Source organism: Mus caroli, chromosome 17 (genome assembly GCF_900094665.2).
Source record: "Mus caroli chromosome 17, CAROLI_EIJ_v1.1, whole genome shotgun sequence".
NCBI classification, from domain to species: domain Eukaryota; kingdom Metazoa; phylum Chordata; class Mammalia; order Rodentia; family Muridae; genus Mus; species Mus caroli.
Genome location: NC_034586.1, coordinates 62,084,829 through 62,102,095, shown reverse-complemented (window position 1 = coordinate 62,102,095; position 17,267 = coordinate 62,084,829). Strand labels below are relative to the sequence as shown.

The window sequence follows — 17,267 nt, the reverse complement described above, 5'->3', positions numbered from 1 at the left end:
TCCAGGACAGCCAGGGCTACACAGAGAAACCCTGCCTTGAAAACAAAACAAAATAAAATGAAACAAAACAAAAATTTAACTTTATTATGCCTGTGTGTGTGTGTGTGTGTNTGTGTGTGTGTGTGTATTTAGGGGACCTTGTGTCCTTGGTGTCCTCCATTCCCTCTGACTCTTAGACTCTTTCTACTTTGCCTTCCACAGGGTTCCCTGAGCCCTGAGGGAGGGATTTGATGGAGTCACACAGTTAGGGTAGAGTGGTCCAAGGTCTCTCACTCTGCACATGGTTTGGCTGTACGTCTCTGTGTTTGTTCTCGTCTGTTGTGGGCGGAAACTACGCTGTTGGCGGCTGAGCCAGGCACTGATTATATGTTTAGGTTACTTCTCTCAGGATGATATTTTCTAGTTCCAATTACCTGTGAATTTCATATTTTTAACAAGCTAAATAATACTCCATTGTATAAATGCATCACATTTTCTTTATCCATTCATCTATTGAGGGACATCTAGATTTTGTTCCAAATTCTTCTGTTTGTATTTTGCGTAATAGTTTGAGGAGTATTGACATTAGTTCTTCTTAGAAAGTCTGATAGAATTCTGTGCTAAAACCATCATGCCCTGGGCTTCTGTTGTTGTTGTTGTTGTTATTGTTGTTGAGAGACTTTCGATGACTGCCTCTGCTTCACTAGGGATTATAGCCCTGTTTAAATTGTTTATCTGATCTTGATTTAACTTTGGTAAGTGGTACCTATCAAGAAAATGACCCATTTCTTTTAGATTTTCTGATTTGGTGGAGTGTGAGTTTATCTTTTTGTGTCTGTGGGTTTCCTCAGTGTTTGTTGTTCTGTCTCCCTTTTCATTTCTAATTTTGTCGGTTCAGGTACTGTCTGCCTTTTAGTTAATTTAGATAAATGTTGGTCAATCTCACTGATTTTCTCAAGTAACAACAAAAACAATAACAATAAGAAACCTTTGTTTCATTGATTCTTTGGGTTTTGTTTTTCTTTGATTGATTTTAGCCCTGAGATTGATTATTTTCTACTCCTTTTGGGTGTGATTTCTTCTTTTTGTTCTACAGCTTTCAGGTTACTCTGGTATACATAATGAGTTTCAGGTCAGCCAAACCACACAATAAGATCCTGTACAATATAATAAAATGTACTATAATACTAACTGCAGTGTTCATATAGCAAGAAAACCTATTTCCTCTGCTTCTTTGACATTAAATGTAGCCATCAATGATAGGGCCACATGATCCTAGAGCAAGTTGGAGGCTAGCCTCGGCTATAAAAGACCCTAGTTTAAAAAATGAAAACGAGAGCCAGATGGTGGTGGTATATTCCTTTAATCCCTGCACTTGGGAAACAGAGGCAGGCCAATCACTGGTCTACAGAGTGAGTTCCAGGACAGCCAAAGCTACACAGAGAAACCCTGCCTTGAAAAACCATAAATGAATGAATGAATGAATGAATGAATGAATGAATGAATATGAAAGGATGAAATAATTAACAACCGCTTTTTACTTAGTTAATATAGCTAAAAGTCACTAAAGGAAGTTGTAGTGACATTTTTGGGAATTCTGGAAAGTCCACTCCTCTGTTGCCAGCAGTTTTCTCAGTAGCAGTTGAAATCAAATTTCCCATGTTTTCCTTATCGGGGCCCCCATGTTAGGTACCACTTGTAGTCTGCCTTTGGGGGATTCTTCATTTTCCCACCCCACCACCCCCAGTTTCACTTCCAAACACTAGACAGGAGAGAAAAAGAGATCCCTGATTCTTCATTACTTTCCTTTTGTGACCACAGCTACTAACAAACCACAAACAACGTCCCTAAATAACCAACNCCCCCCCCCCGCCCCCCACCCCGCCTCTTAGGGCTCTAGCAGTGTCAGAGTCGGAACCTGCTGCTGCTGGGGCAGGAGGCCCCACACCTGGGATCAACGCAAAAACACATTCTTATAATGCTTCTGTGGTTGTTTTGTTTTGTTTTAAGAAGCCAAGATTCCAGACTCGGTTCCCAGAACTGATAAACAGAAGCATCGCCGAGCTAGTCAGTATTTCTTAGATCATTTTAAAAAATGTATTCCCTCAGTTTTGTAATGTGCCTTTGAGTCCTCAGATTGACCATGGGAGGGAACTTTCTGGGGCCTGTATTCCTGAAAGTGGACTTTTTCTGATTGTATGCCTGGATGACAGATTGTCTGGGTATAGAATTTAAGTTTTAAGCCATGTCACTATTACCTATGAGAATTGCCAGTTTATTTCTTATTCCCCATGAGTAACTGTTTAGTTATTTTTGGAACTTTTTTTTTGTGATTTGTTGTTGTTGTTTTGTTTTGGTTTGGTTTGGTTTTGGTTTTTTGAGACAGGGTTTCTCTGTATAGCCCTGGCTTTCCTGGAACTCACTTTGTAGACCAGGTTGGCCTCGAACTCAGAAATCCACCTGCCTCTGCCTCCCAGTGCGCCACCACGCCCAGCATTCATGGAACTTTTAGTATAACATCTGTCGTCGTCTTCTGTTGCTGTGAAGAGACACCATGAGAAAGGCAACCTTTAGAAAGCATTTATTTGGGACTTGCTGACAGGAGGAAGGGTGAGTCTATGGTTGTCGTGGCTGGGAACAAGGCAGCAGGCAGGCAGGCAGGCATGGTGCTGTAGCTGTAGCCGAGAGCTTTCCATCCTGATCCACAGGCAGCAGGCAGAGAGAAAGAGTGCAGCTGGGCCTACCCTGGGCTTTTGAAAGCTCCAGCCTCAGTGCCACGCCTCCTTCAATAATAGCACATCTAGTAATTCTAAGTGCTCCAACTGGGAACCAGGAGTGCAAGTGTATGTCCTGTCGGGGCCATGTGGTTCTGCACCCCCCCCCCAGCATCCTTGCCCTGACATTTGAAAGGTAAACAGTGGAGTCTAGACACTTGAACCCCTTGTGACTCCTTTGAAGGGACTCCATTCTGGGCATGTGCATGGCCTTGGTTGTTGTAGCTTTGTAGTGTAGTCTCATTTCGCTCTTTTAAGACCTTGTTCCTGATTCCGGGTCCCTTGCATTTGCATATGAATTTTTGGGCCATCTTGTTATTTTCTGTAATAAAACTTGCTAGGAATTGATTTAACACAGTAGGCTTCATTTTTTTAGAAATGTTTTTGGTCTTTAGAAAAAAATGGGTACAGAGTTTCCTTATACTTCTTTGTCTAGCTTTATTCATTTTCAATGGGTTTTTTTTTTCTTGTTATGACAGTCTTGCTATTTTACCAATGCTGGTCTTGACTTTGGAGTCCTCCTGCCTCAACCTAGTAAATACCTGGGATTACAGACGTGTACCACCACATTCAGCAGTTTCTGCCTATTGTTACCTTTCTTCACTGTGCTACACTTTCTACTACAGATGAACCAATATTCATACCCTGTGTTATTAACTAAAACACATTGTTTAAGGTTGTTCATGTAGTTTTTCTGTGGGTTTTAACAGATGCATGCATACTGTGCGTTTATGATGGTGCTCGTTTGAGGGTAGTTTGATTGCCTTAAATCTCCCTGTACTCTCAATATAGTCATGCCTCCCTACCTCTCTCCAGCCTTGTAACAACCACTTCTTCTTTTGATTATCTCTATCTTTTGACCATTGCCAGAGTGCTGTAGAGTTGGAATCCTGATAAGTGTGTCTTCTTTCATTCAGCAGTGTTCCTGCCACGGTTGTTCATGGCTACTGTATTAGTCAGGGTTGCCTGGAGGAGCAGGACTGATAGAATGAATCGGTCTATCTCTATCTGCTGGCCAGTCTGTCTATGTATCTATTTATCTGTGGAAAGGGGACTTATTAGGATGGAGTCTAGGCTTTGGTCTGGCTAGTCCAATAATTGCTGTCTACCAATGGAAGGTGCAAGAATCCAGGACTTGTTCAGTCCGTGAGGTCTTTAGTGTGCCTCAGAATCTTGAAGTTGGCTCTAGTGCCAGTGAAGGAGTGACTTGCCAGTGAGAGTGAGAGGAAACAGGTAGAGAGCAAGCCTCCTTCTTCCATGTACGTTATCCAGGCTGCCAGCAGGTGTGACCAGATTAAAGGTGGGTTTTTCCCTCCTCAAAAGGTCTGAATTAAAAGTGGATATTCCGGGGGCTGGAGACATGGCTCAGTAGTTAAGAGCACTGACTGCTCTTCCGAAGGTCCTGAGTTCAAATCCCAGCGACCACATGGTGGCTCAAAACCATCTGTAACAAGACCTGACTCCCTCTTCTGGTATCTGAAGACAGCTACAGTGTACTTACATATAATAAATAAATAAATCTTTTAAAAACAAACAAACAGGGGCTGGTGAGATGGCTCAGTGGGTAAGAGCACCCAACTGCTCTTCCGAAGGTCCAGAGTTCAAATCCCAGCAACCACATGGTGGCTNACAACCATCNGTAANGAGATCTGGCGCCCTCTTCTGGAGTGTCTGAAGACAGCTACAGTGTACTTACATATAATAAATAAATAAATCTTTAAAAAAACAAACAAACAAACAAACAAACTCTGAGTTAGGATTAAATAATTTCTACAACATCCACATATACAACTCCTGCCTACCCCATCTCCCCCACACACACAAGTGGATCTTCCCACTAAACATTATTTAATTAAGAAAAATCTCTTAAAGGTGTACCCAGCCTCTCGAGTTTTAGTTAATTCCAGATATAGTCAAGTTGACAACCAAGACTAGCCATCATAGCCACCATTCTTACTTCTTTTTATTGTTATCAATGTCCTATGGTGTGGCTATATGTTCCCAGCAGTGTTAAGTGAGAGTTCTCGCTGCTGTCCAGCATCTGTCTTAGGTAGTCACTGTTTGAATAGGTTTGAGGTAGAATTTCATGATTGTCATCATTTGCAACTCCCTGGGCTGGGCGTACAGCTTAGCAAAAGTACACATGTCTAGCATGATGTGAGGCCTTGGGTTCCCCAGCACTGAAAACACATATGCATGTGCGCACACACACACACACACACACACACACCAATGTGGAACATCTTTTACATTTTTTTGTAACCATATTTTTTGTAACCTTTAGAAATGTCTTAAGAACTTTTGTTCCTTATTCAGTTCAGTTGTTTGGTTGTTTGGTTGGTTTAATTAGGTCTTGTGGGTTGCTTTTTAACAAGGTTTCTCTGTGTAATCTGGCTATACTGAAGCTTGCTATGTTAATCAGGCTGCCTTGAACTCAGCCATCCACCTCCTCTGCCTCCTGAGTGCTGGGATTTAAGGCATGTGCCACCATGCCTGGCTTTTAATCCAGTTGTTTTATTATTGAGTTTGAGTTGTTCTTATGTCTTGGGTAGCAGTCATTCTCAGGTAGGTGTTCACATGTATTTTCTCTTAGTCTGGTTTGCCATTTATGGTTGGAGTAGCTTCTGTAGAGCAGAAGTTTCATATTTCAGCGGAGTTGAGTTTATGAATTATTTCTTTCAAAGACTGTGGCTTTGGGGTCATTCACGCCTACTTTCAGAGGTATATTAAATTTGTAGATCAATTTGTGAAATGATGACATTTTGCAATATTGATTTTTAATTCATGAAATTGCATAACTTATCTTTAGATTTTCTTGCATTTCTTTTAACTGCATTTGTAGCCTTTGTATACTAATCATTCAGTTTTTAAGAACTTACTTTTCTGTGTATAGGTGCTTTGCCTGCATGTGTGTCTGTGCTCCACATGCATTTCTGGTGCCCACAGAGGCCTGAGAAGGGAGTCAGATGCCCTGGGATTAGAGTTAAAGAAGGTTGTGAGCTATCAGATAGGTCTAGGAGCGAAACCCAGGTCGTCGGAAGAACTTGATTTCCAGCCCTTAACTGCCAAGCTCTCTCCCTTCAGCTCTCCCGCCAAGACAGTCTGCAAGTAGCTGATCCCAGTGCACAGGGAAAACATGGCCACAGCTTGGCTCTTCTGCGCAGCCCACTGAACCACATACATGATGTGGGGTAGTGCGCGCGCGCACAGACACACACACACACACACACACACACACGCACACACACATTTCATTACAGAGCCACGGTCTGCGGGCTGCAGAGTACAAGGTGTGTTGCCATTGTAGGTGGCCATCATAGCTTTCCTCTCTAATTCAAGAGGAGCTGGGTTTGATTTCTAGCACCCACATGGCAGATCACATCTGTAATACCAGTTCTAGAGACCGGATGCGCTCTTACCTTGGTGAGGTACATACAGGCAAAATACCCATCCACTAATGATGATGATGATTATTCAGAGATATGGTCTGGTAATGTGACAGAGAACTTCCCTATTGTGAAAAGCTCTGGGTTCGATTCCCAGCGGTCAAAAAAAGTAATGCCATAGTTCATAACAGGATGTTCATTAGGAACCTTAGATTTTCCTTTGTTAGTTTGACTTGAACAACATCTGCAGTGCTGAAATGACATACCATGAGGATGTGAGAGCATTTGCTTATGTTTAGTCAGAGCACTCATGAAATAACTAAAAACAACAACGTTTCCCTGGAAGGTCACGGAGACCACGGTCTGTTGGTCATGTAAATGTTTTACCAGGGTGGTGGCAGGCAGTCAGGGCAGTGCGGTCATTCCAGCTGCTGTGCACAAGGGTGGTCCCTGTGTAAATATTTATTTTTGTGCTTTGACTGGGAAGAAATCTTGCTTTAAATGTCACCAAGCCAATGGTTGTCTTGGTGCATATGTGCAGCCGCCCTGTTTGAGGTGGGGAGCTGTAATATTGGATGCTGCTTTTGACTGGATTTTTACTGCTTTGCTGCTTTTATAAAAAATAAGATTTAGAGTTGGTAAGGTAGTTGATGGCGTAAAAACACCCGCTGCCCAGCCTGGTAACCTGAGTTCAACACCTGAGACCCACAGGGGAGAAGAGAAGCAACGCCTACAGGTTGTCCTCTGACCTCCACTTACATGATGTGGGGCAGTATACACACACACACACTGAATGATGAATGAATGAATAACATGTAATTTAAAATAACAAACTTTAAATAACACTTGAAATTCAGATCAATAAAAATAAATCTAACAATTTGGATCAACCATCTGTCTGCCATGGTCTGCTAGCTTTCCCTCACTGTGACGGAACACCCCAGATAATCAGCTTAAGTAGTATGATGGCTACCTGTGATGGTTACCATCATGGTCATCTTGGCTGGGTTTAGTTAGAATTACCTACTAGGAGACATGCTGTGGGCATATCTTTGAGGCATTCCCAGAGAGGATTGGCTGAAGAGGGGCCCACCATGGAGGTTGGTAGCACATCTCCCAGTAGCCTGGGGCCCAGACAGAATGAAAGGAGGAAGCCAGGGTGCCATTCCATCCTCTGCTCCTTGCCCACTGGGATATGGAAGGTAAGGTGTAGCCATGTGCTCCTGCTGCCTCAGAGCTGCCTGTCACCATGCACCCTCTCGTGGTGGACTGAGAGCCAAAAGGAAACCCTCTTCCTTACGTAGCTTCCGCCTTTCTCAGGTGTTGGGCATACATAGTATCTTAGTCAGTGTGGTGGTGTTGTGAGGAGGCACCGTGACCAAGGCCACTTTTAAAAGAAAGCATTTCATTGGGGCTGGCTTACAGTTTCCGAGGATGAGTCTGTGACCATCATGGCAGGGAACATGGCTGCGGGGAGCCAGGCATGGCCTGTAGCAGTAGCTGCTAGCTCACACCTGACCCCCAGGAACACATTTCCTCCATCAAGGCCACAACCACTCCAACAATCTTTCAAATAATGCTACTCCCGCTGAGCCTGTCCCTGTGAGCCTGTGGGGACCATTTTCATTCAGACCATCACAGACAGCAAGTAACGGCTGCTTTCCTTAGCACAGCGAGGTCCTACAGGAATCTCTCCTTCCTTTACTCTGACCTGTTGCTACACAGTTAGATTTTTGGTTTGCACCAAAGTCTTCTCTCTCAAACATCTTCTGTATTGGTTTTCTCCCGCCCACCCCTTTTCCTGCTTTTTAGTTTGACTCTGCGTTTTGTTTTTTAAGGAAGGATTAATATGGCTTGGGCTGGTCTTTAGTTTGCTGTGTTGCAAAGGCTAGTCTTTAATTCTTGATCCTCCTGGGTCTTCCTTCCTGAGTGCTGGGATTAAAGATGCCTGCTCTCAAGCCTGGCTCCATTTCCGTTTTATAGTTTGTACTTGCCAGAATGTCTTATTACTAAAACCATGCACTGTGAGTCTGTCGCCCATACCTGCCCTCTCTCACGTGGTATATATTAAATGATGAGAGTTGAGCTGGAGAATGGCTAAGCAAGGTGTTAGCTATGACATGACGTGACATGACATGAGTTTGATTACGGTGCTTGTCCCATGACATGTACACGCACACCACTCCACGTGTGCCCATGCACATGTGTAGACACATAATTAATTTTAAAAATTAAATAGTTACACTCAGATTTTACCTTAGTTTCCTTTCATTTAAACTTTTTAAGAAGTGTGCATATTTCACTAAACCCTCCTGCTGGTTTCTGAAGTTATGAGGATAACCCATAATGTTTAGTTTTTCCATTTAGTACGAATTTTCTTTTTTTCCATTATAAAGTTATTGAACAATGTGGTCATCAAAATTTAAGAACACCTACTGGAATCCTTCACACAGGGAACAAACATTGAGTTTCCTGCTCTGATGTGTGAGGCTAAGGCCTAGAGTCAGAAGTCAGAACTGGTGTACTGGTGTCACTGTGAACTTGGGGTCATCTGCACGTGAAGGAGTCGGACAACAGATGATGTTACCAGTAACCGGCTGAAGCAGTGAGAGAATTGAGTGCTGGGTTAGAGTCTCGGCTGAGCGTTCAGCCAGTCCTGGTATACCTTCACGAGCAGTGGCTCGGCCCCGGCATCAGCAGTGAGAGCTTAAACAGCCTACAGGGCTTCATGTGAGGATTGCTTGGTTTTTCTCTAAGAGAGAATAACAACCAGGTCTTGAAATGCTAGGCATGGTTATGCTTTGTCTCTCAGTAATGTCCAATTCAAACCAGAGTCAGATCCTAGCCACTTACCGACTGAATGTCCTGTGGATTTTATATCTTCATTTGAAAAAACGAGACTCATCCACCCTGATGGGAGCTCCGGGAGGTAGGAGGCAGTGAGCTGGACAGAGAGCAGCCGTGTGTAAACAGAACCGACGGCAAAACTGGGGAATGTGGCCACAGAAAGGAATTGGAAGCTTTGAGTCACTTTCTGTTTCAGACTTCTGTGAATGTTGTGTTTGGTTTGATCACATGTTCCATTTGACTAAGCAGCACTGAAGTTTATTCATAGTGAGGCTGGTAAAATATATAAATAACCCAGTTCAAAGAAAATGTCACATTTTACCTCTGTCATTTTTTTCTGTTTGAGAAGTGGAGGGTTTACAAATACATTTATGTTTTTCCAAAGTAGAGGGGAAAGCTAAGAAGGTTTTTGACGTCAGTTTTAAAGAACAAGGCATCGTGGTACACACCTGTAATCGTGGCTCTCAGGAGGCTAAGGAGGACTGCAGGGTCAGGGCAGCCGTGCACAGTCAGGCCTGTCAACAGCAAGGACGTTACACAGTGAGGGAGAGGTGGAGAAGAAACCTAGGGCACTAAGGATTGCTGCAGAGATCTCTGCAGTTTTCTATCAGGGTATTATATAAATCATTATTTTGTTAGACATGGATCAGAGGCGTGGGACAACAGAGCAGTGAACTAAACCCTTACCCTCTAAGCTGTTCCGATCCCCAGTGGTGCGGTGGCCTGCCCACAGCCCCACTTCACAGGAGGTGGATGCCGGAGCAGGCTGCCTAGTCAAGCTAGCAGAGACCAAGACCTGGCAAGAGATTCTGCCTCCATCTATATACATGGAAAGCAATTGAGGAAGACACTTGAAGTCACTTCAGGACTCAACATGCACACGTGCACCTTCACACATACACACACACATACACACACACACACACACACACACACACACACACACTGCCTGTGTGAAGCCAGAGGACAGCTTACTAGAGTATCCTCCAGTGCCCAGCCCTGCCACCTGCACTCCTCAGGTGCCTGCTGGCCCTTGTCATCTGCAGCTGCTTCCTGTAGCTGCTGGTCACCCTTAGGGCAGGTTGACCCTTGGCTTCCTGACTTGACTGGTCTTGGGATAGCTCAGTCTGCAACACTCTCAAGCTGGTTCTGGCTACAGTTCCTAAGGCTTGGAGAGCGAGAGACTGGCCGGCTCTCCTCTTGAGTGCTAACATATTGGGTAGAGGAGTCTTGGTCTCACAAAAACCCCCAAGTGGAGGCTTGTCCTTGGATTGAGTCCGTAGTCTTTTTATCAGGAGGGCTGACTTCTGGGTCCCTTCCTTATCGGAAGGCCATGACAGGGCTGTGACTCCTTTCCTCAGAGTTGGTCCTCAGCTGTCCACTCTCGTCCCCTTTATTTATAGTGCTTTCCGACTTTGTTTGTTTGGAGTTGTCCATTCTGTTATCCTGACTTTTCTCATTCACTGCATCACATGGAGGCTGCTTCTTGTCCACCTACCTTGCCCAGGTCTCTTCACCGTAAAGTCTCTGCGCCATAATGGGAGTGGTCGTGGAGTTTCATTGCAAAGAGGGAAAATACTTGTTACCATGCCTGTAAATAATTATGAAAGCACAGTGCTTCAGTGTATCATAGATTAATAAATGAAATTGTGAATGTGGGGCCACAGATAGAATGTCACACCTTGCATGACCTGGGCAAACACACCACTATTGGGTTGTCTGTACCATTAGCCCTCACATAGTAATTTTGGGTTTGGAGTGTTGGCCAGTGAACCCAAGACCTTGCTATGCTGGGTAAGTGCTTTACTTATGAAGTGACATCACTGGCCCTTGCTATTGGATGTATTTCTATTTGTTTTAGACAAAGTCTTGCTATGTAGCCAGGCTGGCCTTGAAATTGAATTGTAATTCACTTAGATCAGCCTCTGGGTGGTGGGGAGGGGTTATATAATTCCAGTAGAATCCAAACTAACAATTTAAAAAAGATATGGGTGTTTTGTTTTGGAAAAAAAATGTTTATGGTTATAGTTTACCTGTATGTGTGCATGTATGTATGTGTACTGTGTGTTGTGTCTATGAATGTTTGTGTGAGTGTGTGTGTGAGTGTGTGTGTAGGTCAGAAGAGCGTGCCAGATCCCCTTTAACTGGAGTTGCAGATGGATGTGAGCTGCTTGCCCAGTGGATGCTGGGGACCTATCTTGGTCCTCTGGACTAGCCAGTGCTCTCTGCTCTCAACCACTGATGGTAGTTATGTTCCTGGAAATGATGTTGCTGAATACAAAGTCTATCAGGAATGAATGTTTATAAATGAAAATGCTGCGGTTATTTTTTGCTCCGAGTTTTGGTTACAGTTGTTTGGGTTTGGCTTTAAAATCTGTCCTGTTCTTAGGAGCTCTGCCAGTGCCGGCCTGGAGAAGGGAACTGCCCCTGCTGTAAGGAGTGCATGCTGTGCCTCGGGGCCCTGTGGGACGAGTGCTGCGACTGTGTCGGTGAGTCCGCAGGCCAGGGCCAGCTTCTAAGTCACAGATCAAATCCTTGACTAAATGATGCAGGTTGGGGCTGGACACACACACACACACACACACACACACACTGTTGTTACCTTCTGTCAGGTTCCCTTATAGACCTTTGCAGTCCTGTGGCTGCCCTTCCTTTTAGGTTGAAGCTGTCCCCACACTTTTCACAGGTGAGGTACATCCTCTGAGAGGACTCCAGTTAGAACACAGCCTTTGTCTTCTGCCTCAGGTATACGTGCCTTCGTACATATTTTGTCTTTCTTCCCAACTCCCTGCAATAAGAGTTTCTCAGCCGCCAGGCTGGGTGGTAGAGGCCTGTAATCCCAGCTATTCAGGAGACTGAGGCAAGAGGATCACAAATTCTAGGCATGCATGTGCTCACAGAATGAGTTCAATGCCTACCTGACTCAAAATGAAACAAATAATTAAATTAACAAAACAAGAAAAAGAAAGAAAAAAAGCATGACTAAGGGCTCTCAGTGGTAGAGCACATATCGGTGGTAGAGCACATATCGGCCATGTGTGAGGCCCTAGTGAGACTACACTACCAAAGGGGACAAGGTGGGAGGGGAGGGGAGAGAGAGGACTGCTTTCTCCTTTCCTCTTGATGTTTCTAACATTTATTTTTGCTTTATGTGTATGGGTGCCTGTGTGTATGTTGTTGCACATTGGGTGCAAGGCCCGTGGAGGCCAGAAGGGGCTGCTGGATCCCTGCAGTTGGAGACAGTTGTGAGCTGCCCTGTGGTGCTGGGAATGGAGTCCAGACCCTATGACCCACTGACCCTTCCCCAGCACTAACTTCCCTCTCTCTGATATCCACTCAGAGACCCTGCTTTTTTCCATCATACAGTCCAACACATTCTTTCCCTGAAGATTGCAGGAAGATCAGCCCCTGGGAGGAAGAGGGTTAGGGTAAGGTGAGGAGTTCTGGGAGGAGTCACGGGTACTGAGGGATGCTGGGAGACCTGGCCAGCATCTGTCTTGATATGTTAATAGGTACCTCAGTTAGCCATTTGTCCCAGGTTTCTGAGACTACCAGGGCTAGATTAATAGCTTATCAGAACTCCATTGATTAGTGTTAAAACCCTGAACTCTCAAAGTCTAACAATGGCAGAGAGAGAATGAAATCTGAAACACTTTTTAAACTCATTTAGTGACTATCTCCTTTGGAGTGAGGTCTGCCAGCAGGGTAAATTGTGTCAGCCTTTCTCAGCAGGAGACCTAGTAGCTCTAGGAAAATGAGTCCTGAGACCTGATTCAGTGACCTAAGAGGGCAGCTATAGCCTTGGGGAAGTTGCTGGTGTGACTGCTGCTGTTGACAAAGCTACTTGAGCCTAGCCACCAACATCCTTAGAGCTCTGCGGCTGACCCTTAGCAGGTGCTATAATCCAAATGACCTTTTTTAAAGTGCCAGACATGTAATGCTACCTGGGCAGTTACCCTAGGCACCCATGGTCTGAATGGCTTCTCTGGGGAGCAGTGGTCCTTCTTTGGCTATCAAACAAGGCAGCATTAAATCTTTAGCTGCAGCACAGAGCAGCTCTGGCCTTCGGCTGCCAGGCCCAGAGTGTCTGAGAGGTTTTCATGTAGAAGAGGATTTAGGGAAACTAGCTCACTCTGACCAGGCAGAAGATGGAAGGCAGTCAACCCTCAGGGCTGAGCCCTGGCGGCCAGTCAAGCATGGGCAGTTTTCCCAAGTGCTTAGCCTTTCCACAATCCCGGTGGAGTCCTCGGCACCCCCGTCTGTCTTCTTTGGAGACCTTAGAGTTGCTGCTGCTGCTAGGAGCTGGCATTTCTGTCTAGTATAGAAGCTTTTTCATTAAACATTTTAAATGCTATCTCCACCAGATCTCTGAAGAGTTTGAGGAACATAATCTATTAAGTATACCAGAGTTAAAGAAACTTTACTTGTTTTTAGTTACTTCTTAAAACAAGTAACTTTTTTTCATGGCTTAACTTGAAAACACATACAGGAGGCTAAATAAAACTCGTCATTGTGAATGAATTACAATTGTACTTAGCATGGTGTCTTAGGTAGGGTTTTACTGCTGTGAACAGACACCATGACCAAGACTGGTTCCCACGTGCTTAGGAGGAAGGTCTCATTGCCCACCCTCACAGTGACACACTTTCTCCAGCAAGGCCAAACCTCCTAATGGTGCCAGTCCCTAGGCCAAGCATATTTAAACCATGACACATAGCTGTAAGCATAGCTCTGAGAGCATTAAAGAGCATGAATCCTTTATGAGGTCAGTAAGCTAACTGACCATTAACTTACATGTCTTAATTATCTAACAGTTTACAAGCTTTTATGAGATTAGGACTTTACAGCTTTATCCCTGTTAAGTTTAAGCCTTACAATTTTGAGTTAAAGATTTAATTGAAGATCCTTTAGAACCAAACTAAAACTTTAAACTATAAATTTAGTTAATAGAGACTGGGAACTTTATCCCTTTATAGTGCATCATTATAGAATATCAGAACTTTTTATATGACTCAGTTTAAACAAGAGTTGAATCCAAGTGTTACGGTTTGTACGTGCTCAGCCCAGGCAGTGGCACTATTAGAAGCTGTGGCCCTGTTGGAGTAGAAGTGTTACTGTGAGTGTGGCCTTTAAGACCCTCACCCTAGCTGCCTGTAAGTTAGTCTTCCACCAGCAGCCTTCACATGAAGATGCAGAACTCTCACCTCCTCCTGTACCATGCCTGCCTGGATTCTGCCATGTTCCCACCTTGATGATAATGGACTGAACCTCTAAACCTGTAAGCCAGCCCCAATTAAATGTTGTCCTTTATAAGACTTGCCTTGATCATGGTGTCTGTTCATAGCAGTAAAACCTTAAGACACCAAGTTACATTTACAATATATCCTAAACAAAAGTTATATCACATATATAGTTATGTTGTAGCAAATTAAAATTACCTATAAATAGGTTTTTAAGTATAAGCCTTTTTGTTAAAAGGTTTAAGCCAAATTTTGCTACAGATTTTACAGAATTTTTTTTACTATACCCATTGAATTTTCAAATCCTGAGATAAAGACTGTTTACACAATAGTCTTAAAAGATTTCTTGAGAGCAGAGTGTAGAGAAATCATAGTATAACTTTAGTTTTTTCAAACCTTTTTTTTTTTTTTTTTTTTTTTTTTAGTTTTTCGAGACAGGGTTTCTCTGTGTAGCTCTGGCTATCCTGGAACTCACTCTGTAGACCAGGCTGGCCTCGAACTCAGAAATACGCCTGCCTCTGCCTCCCAAGTGCTGGGATTAAAGGCATGCGCCACCACGCCCGGCTCAAACCTTATTTTTAATGATGGTTCTTAAATGCTTTAACCTCCCTGTTATGTTAGCCCACCACCCACCAGAGATAGTGGGAAAAAAAAGATACAGGGGAGGTGGGCCTGTTTACAAAGGTTCTTTGGAGCAACTCCCGCCTGTGTTGTCTGAAAATCTGCAGTTCAGTTCACGGATTAGCAGCAGCAGCTGGGTCCACTTGCAGACACTTCTCTGATACACTAGTAGTCCAGTTCAGTAGAGTCGGGATAGCAACAACAATGGCACAACCTAATAGACAGCCAGGCCTCTGCCTCCATACATGTCAACAGGAGGGACACAAAGGGTCACCAGAAGTTCTTGGCTGTGCCTTTCTCAGGGAAGCGAACATCAGCGAAGATGTGAGACCCACAAGCGTTGCACGGCTAGCTATACCAGCAGGCCAAGCTCTGCCTCCATCACTCTGTGGAGTTCTATTTATGTATGCCTCCAAACATCATGTGTCCTCCATGTGTCTTGCCTCAGCGTGGGGGTTTTGCTCAATACCAGTCTTGTCTCAGTGCGTGCATCCAGTCAGCCGGAGTCCGTGGAAGCGGCAAGAAACTGCAGTGGACCATCAGAAGTTTTTTGGTCCATTTCAATCTATGGAGTTCCAACAAATGTGCTCAACTACGCAATATTAGGCAGACCAATACATGTGTGTTGTTAGCAAAGAATCCTTCATCATGTGTCCTTTCATGTGCTTGCTTTAGCAGAACATCCTCTCTCCTGTGTCTGCTTCAGCCAAATGTTCCTTCACGTGTTTGCTCCAGCAAAACACCATCCAACCAACTTTACAAAGAGCCCTTAAGTTTCCATTTTATTGTAGAGATAAAAGATTTTTAAGAATGAAAACTTGGAAAACCTTAGAGAGAAGAGACTTTGGGATCATTTACTTGTGTGGTAGCAGAAGTTGTTACAGTCTTTGAGAATTCAGAACTCAAGTGTACATTTGCCATTGAGCTGTGTACTGGGACAGAGTTGTTTGCAGTAAGACTAATAAAAATCTGAGTCTGTGGAGGAAATTAAGTCTAAGGAGAAAAGGAGAAAGGGCCTCGAAACGAACTCCATGCCATAGAGAAGGTTCCAGTAAGCCCTAAGAGAGAGCTGAGAGTCAAGAGCAGCGCAGCCATTAAGGACAGGAAGGAACCCACAGGAACTCCACCTAAGGAAGGGATCCAGTATCTTCTAGACCATGAAGGCACAGAGATGCTGCAGGCTTAGGAAATAGAGTTGCCCGTGTGGTCGGGGCCCTAGAGTACATAGCAGGGAGATTCCCTCTTGGTGAGAGGCTTAGAAGGTGTGGCAGACTCCAGGAGGCCACAGAGAGGAGACTTCCCAAGTAGGCAAGGAAAGATGTTTGGTTAAGAGCTGGTGAGGGGAAGAAGCAGCAGAGAAGTGGACTCTAGAATTAGAGACAAGTCTGATGGGACCAGCAGAGACACATGTCCACACACCGCAGGAGAGTCAGGTCGGAAGCCTGGGTGGAGAGGCCTAGTCACTTAGAAGGGAGCCCCAGTTATGCCCATTCTGTGGCTTTGGCACCAGATGAATGAAAACATAAAATAAGAGGCGAGCACGACTACTCCCAAAGTGTGGAGATGATTTCTTACTGTAGATAGAAGGGAGGACGCAGGCAGAGGGAAGGGTCCAGGCTGAACATGGCCAGCTGACTAAACTAGACCGTGAGAGGAGAGACTTGAGGGAGAGGAAGAGGTGGCCCAGCCAACCAAGAGAGGTGGCCCAGGCCAGGAGGCCAGCATAGCCAAAATGGCTGAGTTATATAAGACCAGGTTGGGGGAGGGAAAGCGGAAGCCCAGCCTCTGGGAGGAGCCACAGGTCCTAAGGGATGCTGGGAGACCAATCAAGTGTCCATTTTGATATGTTAATAGGCAGCTCAGCGTCTTTCTGGGTTTTTGAGGCTTAGTATTATCCATGAATAGGAGGCAGAGCATGAAGTGGTAGTGGTATGAGAGTTGTGACCCTCAAAGCCCACCCCCAGTGACATCTCCTCCAACAAGGCCACAGCTCCTAATCCTTCCTGTCTTTCTTAGGGTTTCTATTGCTGTGAAGAGACACCATAACACAGTAACTTTTATTTTAAAAAGCCATTTAATTAGGGCTGGCTTACAGTTGTAGAGGTTTAGTCCATTATTATGGCAGGAGACTTGGTGGCATGCTGACAAACATGGGTGCTGGAGAAGGAGGGTTCTACATCTTTATCCACCACTGGCAACAGAAGTGAAAGTGACACGAGGTAGAGCTTAAGCAACTAAGACCTCTGCACCCACCTCAGAGTGACACACTTCCTCCAACAAGGCCACACCTCTTAATAGTGCCACTCCCTATAGGTCAAACATTCAAGCACATGAGTCTACAAAAGCCATTCTCATTAAAACCAACAGAGAGAGAGAGAGAGAGAGGAGAGCAGGGGAGGGGAGGGGAGGGGAAAGGGGAG

General features: G+C 44.6%; 1 protein-coding gene across 1 annotated transcript in view; it reads left to right on the top strand.

Annotated features, from left to right (window-relative positions):
* Twsg1 (twisted gastrulation BMP signaling modulator 1) overlaps positions 1–17,267 on the top strand; it is a 34,307-nt gene that overhangs the window by 4,175 nt on the left and 12,865 nt on the right. The window contains exon 3 of the mRNA XM_021185710.2: positions 11,376–11,475. Within this exon, the coding sequence (XP_021041369.1) occupies positions 11,376–11,475 (100 nt within the window). The remainder of the gene's footprint in view (positions 1–11,375; positions 11,476–17,267) is intronic.